Source organism: Propithecus coquereli, unplaced genomic scaffold, assembly GCF_000956105.1.
Source record: "Propithecus coquereli isolate 6110/MARCELLA unplaced genomic scaffold, Pcoq_1.0 Scaffold14, whole genome shotgun sequence".
NCBI classification, from domain to species: domain Eukaryota; kingdom Metazoa; phylum Chordata; class Mammalia; order Primates; family Indriidae; genus Propithecus; species Propithecus coquereli.
In genome coordinates this window covers 15,868,169-15,879,538 of record NW_012138302.1, presented here as the reverse complement: position 1 = coordinate 15,879,538, position 11,370 = coordinate 15,868,169, and the positions used below count along the sequence as shown (strand labels likewise).

Here is an 11,370-nt window from a genome sequence, read left to right as displayed (position 1 = left end):
GGGTAGATGCCCAGTAATGGGATTGCTGGATCAAATGGTAGCTCTACTTGTATCTCTTTAAGATATCTCCATATTGCTTTCCACAGAGGTTGCAATAGTTTGCAGTCCCAAGACATAAAATATTTTGAAGAACATTTAATAAGAAAATGTTCATGACATTGTTAAATATGGTATTATACCATTTAAAAAACATGTAAATTATAAATGCATAGAAAAAAGGCATAAAAATTATTTAAAATGCTACCAGTGGTTAATGCTGGGTAGAACAATTATGGGGAATTTTGCAATATTCTCTTTATTATCTAAATTTCCTACAATGACCACATATTTTTATTTATTGTTATTTAACACTTAATGACTAAAAAACAAATACAAAAGTCAAATCCTTCCTTCCTTTCCCCAATGACATAAGCATACTAAATGTCATTACTAATCATTTCTATACATATCTAAACATAAAAAATTATATTTTAAGTAAACATATAACAGTGGTCTTGTTTTTGTGGGTTTTTTTCCTTTTAAAAATGGAATTATACATTTTGTTTTGCCACTAGGTTTCAATCAACAATAAATTATAGGACATCTTTCCATAACAATATATAAAACCATGCATCTTTTTTTTACAGCTATGTATTACTTCCATTGTAGAACGGTATCATAATCTTTATGTAACCAATGGAAAATAAATTGTTACCAACTTTTTGCTACTACAAAAAAATGCTTCAAAGAAAGCCTTATCCAATAACTGTAAACATATAAAAATAATAATAGCCAACATGAGAGCTTACTATATGCCAAGCACCACAAGCTTCCACATAAATTAAATATACTACGGTATCACCATATGCATTATTACTATTTGTATAATTTGCATTTCTTCTGTAACCTGCCTATTCATACCTGTTTTCTCTGAAAACCAAGTAATTATTTTAAAATAAATACTTCTTAAATTATTTTAAAATAAAATTCTTGCCAGAATGCAAATTTTTATATTTTTATTTTTTTAGAGACATGGTCTCAATATGTTGCCCAGGCTGGTCGTGAACTCCTGGGCTCAAACAATCCTCCTACCTCAGCCACCCAAGTAGCTGGGACTATTGGCACATGCTACTACACCCAGCTTCAGAATACAAATATAATCTAAGAAATTTCTGGTAAAATATCCCCAGGAGTTCCATGAAAATGTCTGGCTTGTGAGCACTCATGAACTTACACATTTTACAAATATTATTTGAGAATCTACAATGTGCTGGGCACTGAGTAAATAATACAGACATGATCTTCATACTCACGGGCTTTTAGCTTAGCAAACATTTGTTAAATTGAGTTAAGGAGAAAGCAAAAACAAAAGTGAAGAGGGGACCACATCAATTAGAGAATGACCAGTACTATTTGTGCCAGTGTATATCATTCAACGCACAATCATAATATCAATATTATGATCTTTTTATTTTTTTTTTGAGACAGAGTCTCACTCTGTCACCCTGGGTAGAGTGCAGTGGTGTCATCACAGCTCACTGAAACCGCAAACTCCTGGGCTCAAGCAATTCTCCTGCCTCAGCCTCCAGAGTAGCTGGAACTACAGGCATGCACCACAACACTCGGCTAATTTTTCTATTTGTAGTAGAGACAGGGTCTCCCTCTTGCTCAGGCTGGTCTTGAACCTCAACTCAAGCGATCCTCCCGTCTAGGCCTCCCAGAGTGCTAGGATTACAGGTGTGAGCCACTACACCAGCCCATACCATTCCTTTGAAACTGCTTTCATGAGGAATAATTTCTCAGGTCTCCAAAAGTCTGTTTTCAGTCCTTTTATTACTAGACCTCTTGGTATTATCTAACTATGATTCCTTTCTTAAAGCATTCTCCTCCACTGGTTCTTCATTGAAAAAAAAAAAAAAGGGTACTATCCTCTAGTTTTTCTCCAGCTTTCTGACTGCTCCTTTTCAATTTCAATTAAGGGTTGCTCTTCTGTGTCCTTTAGGTCTTCAGCCTTAGAGAAATTAGTTAACTTGCTCAAGGTCACATAACCAGTAGATAGGAAACCAGACATACAAATGGCAAAAAATGTCGTACTTTATACATATCTCTATTCCAGTACCTATTACATTTAATGCATGTCAGTTTCAGTATCTGCTCTCCCACTGCAGATCATAAACTCCTTGAAAGCAAAAGAGCCTTTACACCATATCATTCAGTTCTTCAAAAAACAGAGAGCTTTTTAATGCTAAATCTTATTTCCAAAAAATAGCACACATATATTTTAGTGAGAAACAATTTATCTTCTTTCTATTCTTATCAGCCCATCAGCCCACATTAAAGAAATCAGTCTAAGGAATAGTAGGAGACAAAAGATACGTTTATTAGAGGCTAGGGGCTCTGTTATCTCACCACTTTAGGAAGCCTGGGCAGGAGGAATGCTTGAGGCCAGGAGTTTGGAGTAACAGTGAGCCATGATCATGCCACTGCACTTCATCCTGGGTGACAGTGAAACTCTGTCTCATAATTAATAAATAAATAAAAGATATATTTATTAAAGTCATAGTAGTATTCAGAAGATTTGATGCATTTTAACCTTAAAAGCACTAACTTTGTCAAATGAGCTTGAATCTTGCCTCTACTTTACAAGACTAAGAGGGTACAAAAAAAAAAATCAAGATTTGGATTCAGACCAAGGAACTGGATGTTGTCGAGCTCCCAGAATTTATATACATGTAAGTACATAATGATTTCTTTTGTAACTCTAAGATTCTGCGATCGCATCAATTTGTATGTGTGACACACACACAAACGAAATTGCTGCCTGACATACTGAATGAAGTATTACTATTCCAGGGGGCTTAGATAAAAAGATCAACAAATAAACCCATGTTCTTCCCATTCAATATGGAAGAAAATGCTCTCTTGTTTTCTGATGTATAGTTGCCTTCTGATAGCTTAGATTTGCCTAAGGCTTCTCAGAAGTAAGCCATCCCACTGCCAATAAACTATTAGGGAAGCCAGCAGATGTTAGGGGTCTCAAGGCAGCTGTTCTGCCCACTTGAATTGTCATCCTTGAATTGTTCTGTGTAATGGCATACAATAGTAAACAATAAATGTTCAGAAATAGCCTGTGCCTTATTTAGTACATACCCACTATTTTCTATAGTATACTGAGAATGTCTTAAGATAACCATCTCCTCACTTGTAACAGTCTGATCAAAATTTAAAATAGAAGAGCTTGCCCTCCAGAAGCTTACATGCCTTTTCATTTGTTCTTCTTCCCCCTCCAATAGAAATACAGGTCTTTTTACAAACATGTTAAACATGGAAAGCAGTTTATATTTATTTTAGTCAATCCAAACTTCCTAACATTAAGTGCTCTTCATTGTTAAAACAACTTAATATTTAGAATGCACCACTACTGATGATCCTGCCCACCTAGAATTTCCACTCAACACCAATAGAGATTTGAGTAATAGTTCCCAATCGGAGTCCTTTAATCCTTCCAACAGGAAGAAAATCAACACTTAGCAAGCATTTAACATGGATCCCTAAAAATGCATAGTAGGTGTCCTGTAAATATGCTCACATTTCAAAAAAGCTGAATACAAATTACACATACAGAATTAAAATTCCACAGGCTATTACTTATTAAATGCAGACTGGTAAAGTTTTCAAGGCATTATTTCACTATAATATCCCTTTAAACAGGTCCTCCTCTGGTGATTATTCACACATTCAAAAGACATATAATACGATGGTTGTGTACTGTAGTGGATCCTACTGAAATAAAATGTAGTGGTCCTACTGAAACAAAATGGAAGGAAGAATTAGTTGTGCCTGGAAAGGCTTCACAGAAATAACATCTGAGCGGGTCCTGGAAGGATAATTCAACTGGATGAGCTGCAGCTGCCTCCTAAGTCTGATTACAAAAATCTACAGAATTTAAGTTAGCTAAGTTTTTAAAGATCATCTAGTCCTGAGGTTTTCCAACTTTATTTTAAAGTAACAAACTCTTTTCTTCAAAAGTCTAATTGAAACTACAGTGTATAAAACAGGTAATGTGGACCTGCTCTTTTGAATGAGGAAGGGCTATTGAAAAACACTGCTATTCCAATCAATTCTCTTCTTCTTAAAATAGGCTGATACACCAAGAAGGACAATGAATTGACAAAGGTCACATAAAGACAGAAATGTAACAATTTATTCCAAGAACACCTCTTAAGCATTTTCTCCTCTTTGAAGTCTTTCCTTCCTCCGAAGGTGGAATTTACCACTCTACTTTATTCCCCAATATGTCTAGAACATACCTCCATTATGGCTTCTATAAAACTTTAGTGCCCTAATTTTATTTTTTTAAATGTGTCTGCGTCCCTCTACTACATTGTAAGCTCCCTGAAGGCAAGGACTATCCTAATCATCTTTGTCACCCAGAATAAAATGTTGTTTTTTACGTTATATTTGACCAAGTTTCAGAGAAAATTTAACCTAGCTCATCACCTGGCACACAGTAGGACTTAATAAGTGTTTGTCAAATGAGTTTACCAAAAATGAGGTCATTAAATGAAATAATACACTTAAAGCAGTTAGAACAGGTGACACACGCAGTGTACATTCCACAAACATTAGTTATTATGTAACTTTTTATAGTCAAAAAGAAAACCTGAAGCCATTATTTAACATTTAATTTGCAAGGCAAAAACTCAGCACTTTTATCAAGTTTTCAACCTGCTCATTTACACATTACCAATACAGGATGAGTATCCCTTACCCAAAATGCTTGGGACCAAAACTGTTTCAGATTTTGGATGTTTTTGGATTTTGGAATATTTGCAAATACATAATAAGACACACTGGGGATGGGACCCAAATCTAAATCAAAATTCACTTATGTTTCATATACACCTGATACATATAACCATCAAATAGGAAAGGTTTCAGGTGTCGAATTTTCCACTTGTGGTATCACATCAGCCCCCCAAAAGTTTCAGATTTGGGGGCATTTCAAGTTTTGGATTTTTGGAATTAGGGATGTTCAACCTGTACAATCACATCTTTGATGACAAAAAGAGAAAATCTGGCCCATCAATAAAGATCTCTTGACCCTGGCACCCTGGGGAAAATAATAGAAAGAGTTGGATACTGTTACTCTCTAGACTTGGAGTGAAAGGAGAAATCAGGCTGATCTTAAACTTGGGGCTAAGTCACTTCTTTCTAGACTTCAGTTGCAGTCATCTCTCAAACAGGGATGGTGAGGAGTGTAAAGATTATCTCTAAGGTTCTTCCCTGCTCTAACACTGTAGGGGCTTACAACAAATTCAGAGCTGGAATCCTTCGGCTTTCAACTCAACACAAGCAAGAACTTTATAAAAATCAGCAAATGGTGCACTGGATTTGGTGTCAAAGAGCCAGGGTTTTCATACCAGCTCTGCTATCATTTAGCTGTGTAATTCCAAGCAAGACGCAAACTCTCTGGGTCTCAATTTCCTCAACCCATAAAATGAAGTTGTTGGACAATACAAACTCTATTTAAAATTCATCATAGTCATGATGTTCTATGAAATAAGCTACCTCTGAAGGAAATATTCAGGTAAGGACTGAGTCACCAATTATTAAAAATGTTTAGAGGATTCCTGCATAAACCAAAAAGAATTTCATGACTAGAAGAAACCTTATAAGGCTTCTACAATTCCCCCAAATGAGACCCAAGTTCTCTCTAACATTCTTGGAAGAGGTCACCCAACCATTCTAGTAATGGAGAACTACCCATGGAAACAAGCCACTTCAACTTAGGCCAATTATGATGCAAAATTCTTTTACCGAAGACACACCATCCCCTAGTAACTTTTACCCATTAGTTTTCCCTCTCTTTCACTTAAAGGCCCCGCAAATATTTTTGGATAGAGATAATATGCCCCTTAAAATCCTGTCCTCCAACATTAAAACCGCCAACTCCATCAACCTTTCCTCATAACACAGTACCAAGACTCCCTCACCATCCATGCTGCCGTCCTCAGAAACCTACATCCTTGCTTGTCAAAATTACTTGAATGGTTCTTCCCATTCTGACATCTTGGAACCCAAGATTTCCCACTTGCCCAGCTGACACCACATGGAGGCCCCTAATTGCCCTTGCCACCTCCACCCAAGGAAGCATTTGGGGTAAGAAGTATGCCCTGTTGCTCCTTCGGGAGATGCCGAGACAAGTGACAGTGGCACCCACTGAGAGACCCGCACCCTGTTCTCCTCCCCAGTCCAAGCCTCCTCCCTCACCTGTATTGCTTGGGGTCGCTGGGTGACTTGACGATCTCAGGGTCTCCAGCATTACTGAGAGACCCCCTCCGTTCCTCTTCCTCGGATTCATCTGCTCCTAGACGGGCAACCCGGCCGCTCTCGCCCAAATCCTGTCCATTGGGCTGCAGGTCAGGGCAGCTGCAGGTAGACTTCCCCTTGTTCCTTCCCGGCATGGTCAGAGTAAGAAAGGGTCTGGCAGCAGCAGAGTCTTCGCAGCGACCCCGCGCTTCGATTCTCCGCAGCGACGCGAGCTCCCGCCCGGTCTCACACCACTTCCTCCCGGTGGCACAGACTGCAGCAACCGTGACTTTCCTCAGCATTCACCACCAAGCTAGAGCGATGGGCATCCCGCTTCCCAGGGCCCACCTCCTCCTCCTACTCCTCCAGCCGCTCCACCTCCTACGCGTTCCAGAGGCGGTGGCGGCCGGCGGTGGTGCTGCCGCAGCCGCTGGAAAGTACAGGCCTGAACCCCTCCCCCAATCCGGTCTCTCTCACGCCAAGCTCTCTCATACCCCAGCCCTCCCGGCCGCCGATGACGCTAATGATTTTAGCCAATCATGAGGCAAGAAAGCAGTCACACTCACACAAGCAACCAATGGGAACAGGGAAGGTGAGCAACCAAAGCGACCGGGCCGGAATCTCGGAGCACCCAGGGAGCATTTCGAAACCCGAGATGGGCGGGGCGAGGGAGAAGAGGCGGAGAGAGTGGAGCGGAGGACGACGGGAGAAGGGTGCTTGGGCGGCTGCGCCGCGTTTGTGACGTAGGTGGGGTGTTGGTTTGTGACGAGCACAGAATGGTGCTCCGCGTCTCAGAGGAAAATATTCCCCTAATGGAGAAAACCGACTAGCGAAGGGTAAAAGTGAATTACAAAGTTGGGGTTTTTTTTCCCATTCGTGTAATATTTTGTGCACCCTTCCCCTCAGACCCAGGGCGGAGCCTGCGGCAGTGACTCAGCACGTAGAAAAGCAGAACGGCGGAAGTCTTTTCCTGCCCCGCCAGATGGATGCCGCTCGGGAGCGGAGCTGAGCGCAGCAACAGCAAGCAATTGCGCTTTTCTGCTCTACCGCCTGTCAAACCCTGGTGCTTTTCACGCTCAGGGCTTAAGAAAGTGCTTGGAAGACCGCTGTGGATGTGCTCGCTTTTCTCTGCGAAGACATTTTTTAGCTTCTCCACGGACTAGACCCCCCAGTTAGCCCGCCGTTATGTTCAGCCAACTAAAAACAAGATTTTTCTAACTTATTTAGTGGGGGGTGGGTCTCGTTCTGTTGGCCAGGCTGATCTCGAACTCCTGGCTTCAAGCGGTCCTCCCAAAGTAAGGGGATTACTGGCGTTAGCCACCGCGTCCGGCCTCAGCCAACTTTTACTTAGCTACAGCATGTCAGGCTGCTGCCTTCTGGTCCCTTTTCCCAAAGTTTTTTTCTGCTTGCAGTAGCCTTTGGAGGGCAATTAGAAATGTGACTAAAACATAAACACAGATGAAAAATAAAAAACAGCTGACGTTAATAGGATGCAATATATTGACACCGTGAGGCAAGAGATCCTAGCACATAAAAGAAATAGGCTATAACATCAATGAATGGAAAAAGACTTCAAGCGGGGAAATGTATTGATTGTTACTAAATGTTTAAGTTTTTCAAGGCCTATTCTCAGCTCCAAACACAGGAAATACAACCAGGAACAAAACAAAACCCTTGCCTTTGTGGAGCTTGCATTCTAATAGAAAGAAACAGTAAAATAAATGATATTTTCAAAAAGTAGAAATGCTGCAAAGACAATACAGGATAGGAGGGTAAGGTGGCAGCTTAGGGCACAGGGGAGGATTCAGGGAGGAAATGATGAAACCTGAACTGGGGCAGTAGATGAGGTAAATTGAAAAATACTGTTCAAATAATCCGACTTTGTTTCCATACATCTTTTCAAGAACTTAGCAATTTTTAAACTAAGCAACTCCACTAAATTTTCCTCCTTCAGAGTAGTGTTTTTTTGTTTCGTTTTTTAATCTCCAGTTCCTAGCATGGCTTCCCAGTACACATACACCAGTAAATGTTCATTGTTGAATAAATACCTGAAGTGACATGTTTATGTTGAGGGATTTTGTTTCTCTCTAAAGCAATAATGCCATAAGGAAGAAATCTAAAAATTTAGCTTGTGATTAAATGTTTCTAACTAGAAGCAAAGAGAGGTCACATCCTGAAGTATGGTGTGTTCTTCCCTTTAGAAAGAGGTCTGTGAATCTTTAAGGTCACCAGGCTGTAGAAATATCATAGCAACCTATATAGTGAGGCATTCCATTATTCATTCAACCAATAAACCGAGTATGTGCCAGACACCCAGAGTAGAGTGATGAATGAGAAATTTTCCTGTTGTCTTGAAGCTTACAAGGAAACTGGTGGGAGAGGCATTAAACAAGCATGCAAATTTTAAATTTATAATTGTGGATAGTTCTGGCAGGAGATATACAAAGGGACCTAGCCTGTTCAGAGAGTTTCCTTAAAGAAGGGAAATTTAACATTTGAAAAAGATATAGGAACTGGTATAGGAATGTATAGGAATAGACTTGTTCAAAACCTCTGAGAAAACAGGTCATTGTGGCTAAACTGTAGTAATCTGGGAGCAAAGGGGAAAGAAGTCAGTGGCCAAGATCACACAGAACCTTCCTAAGAGTAAGAAGAAGTCATTGTGTCATCTGTATTTTGTATCACTGGATTGCCAGCTTCTAGAGTGGTTTCTGGCACACTGTAGGTACTTGGTAAGTAATGGTTGAACAAATGAAAAGGGAACACATGATCACAAGTGTTTTCCAAACCACTCTGGCTGATGTGTGAAAAGAGGATTGGCTGGGGCTGTGGGGGGCACAGGCATGACTAGAAATAAGAGAGAGTTAGGAGGATATTAAAGTAGTGTAGGCAATAGAAAATGATAACTTGGATTTGAGGAGTGATAGTGGAGATAGATGTAGACATACGTATTTAGGAGGTAGAATTAACTGGTTTTGGATGGTGATTGATTTGATGTGGGAGAATGAAGAAGAGAGCAGTGTCAGATATAACTCCCTGGTGTCTGGTTTTCTGGATGGATAGATGATGGTGCCAGTAACTCAGTAATCAGCAAATTCTGAAAAAGCAGATTTGGGAGGAGAAGAGCATTAGTCTTGGACATGTTAAGTTTGAGTCATTTGTGAGCCACACAAATGAAGATCAAGTCTGGAGCTCAGAAAAGAGACCTATGTTGGAGATAAAAATTTGAGGTTTATCAATTTCTAGGTGACAACAAAAGCCTCTTGTATGAGATCACCTATGTTGAGATTGTGAAATGAAAAGAGAAAAGGAGCAAGCCATGAGGAGCTTGCAGAAGAGGAAGAACTCACAAGAGACTGGGAAGGAACCACCAGAGTGGTAAAGGAAAACCAAAAGAATGTGGTATCTCAGGAAAAATGCCTCTTTGATGGGGTCCAACACAATTCTGACCCCATAGCAAATGTCAGAAGTGTCACACTAGGTGTATAAAACATGAAAATTGGCAAGAGATCTTAGATGTACTTTAGTCTGGCCTCTTCGGATATAAAGATAAACACCTACCTGTGAAGCTCACAAGTGACCTATGGCATAGCCAGGACTTCCAAGCCAAAAGTGTTGTTTTCTCATTGAAAATAATTTAGAAAGTTGCCACCCCTCATTTGAATTTTCATAATTATTGTAGATAGTATTCCTCAGAATAAATAGGTAAGTTAAGCTATTACCATTTTATAGCAAATGGAGGCATTAGAAAGTTAAAAAGATATTGATATCCCCAAGAAAGTTAAAGGGCACAAGATTATAATTTTTAACCTCATTTACCCAGAAGAATTTCTTACAGTACAGTATTTAAGTGCTTTTTTTTAATTCCACTGCATCTTAAGCCACCCTCAAGGATTTCCCTCCCATAAAATTTGGTGACCCTTGTCTCCCTATTCTTTTTTTTTTTTTTTTGATAACTTTGGTACCAATCCCTATTATTCTGATGAAAGTTCAGAAATCATGAAAAAAAATCTCATTTCTATGTTTGATGCTTATCTCTGAAAGTTATTTTAGTCAATGTGATGTCTGTCTACCTACCAAAGGGACAAATCTGAGCCTTACTTTTAAAATTCAAAGGTAAATTATTCTTAACCTCATTATCTACCTTTATATTTGAAAGTCAGGATAAGACAGAAATGTGGAATGTTGATTCTACAATGGGTATATTGAGAGTGTTATGAGCCCATTAAAGTCTCAAGTCTCAAGTTATCTTCCTTATTCTAGTGTCTAAAATTCCTTCATTAGTGATTCATTGTCCTCTTTATAACTCCTCTTAAATGCCAATAACACCCTTGAAAAGAATGAAAAACTAACTCAATTTTGTGAATGGATATATTTTATTCCCTCTCTTCTGAAGCACACTCTGGGCAACTTGAGATCACTATGAACCTGGGATGGGTGAAGGAGGTGGTTAAATGTGAGAGAAAAGGCACGGAAGGAGGAAGTAGGTAACGAGACAAATATTATCTACTTCAAAAGTTTATCCAGGGCCCACGCACTAAGAGATTATACCTTTGGAGCTCTAGTTATTAAGTGGCGCACGCACTGATTACTGTCCACATTTGGCAACTTTGGATCTAGGTCAAGAAGTAGGTGTGTTCTTATGGAGTCTTCTCTTGGAAGACTAAATGTTTGCACAATATACCAAGGAGATTCTGTGACTGTAAAAATAATTTTCTCCTATATTATAAACAAAGTTCCTAGAACTCAAACTTTTGTTAAATTTCGCCTAAAGCTGCCTCCTTACATATTTTAAGTTTGACCTAAAAGTTTCTCTGTACCTAGTAAACCTAACTGGACATGTAAATAGACTGTAACCTACTTTTGTTCCAATCACTGAGTTTTGGCCAGTCACAGGCAGCCAGCTGTTCAAATGGTGTTCAGATAAGGCAAACATGAGTGGTAACCAATCCAGCTGTTTCTGTACCTCACAGTCCCCAGCCTCTATTTTCTTTTTGAAATGTGTTACAAACTCAATACTGGAACTGAGATGATAAGTAGTATGATGGGTCCTGCTTTCATGGGAATTAGTAAATAAAC

General features: G+C 39.5%; 1 protein-coding gene across 2 annotated transcripts in view; it reads right to left on the bottom strand.

The window, feature by feature from the left end:
• The window catches only part of NRD1 (nardilysin (N-arginine dibasic convertase)), a 109,361-nt gene extending 102,630 nt beyond the window's left edge, over positions 1–6,731 (bottom strand). For both annotated transcript variants that reach the window (XM_012639425.1, XM_012639424.1), the window contains exon 1: positions 6,253–6,731. In XM_012639425.1, the coding sequence (XP_012494879.1) occupies positions 6,253–6,593 (341 nt within the window). In that variant the 5' untranslated portion in view covers positions 6,594–6,731. The remainder of the gene's footprint in view (positions 1–6,252) is intronic.
• Positions 6,732–11,370: the final 4,639 nt, after the last annotated feature.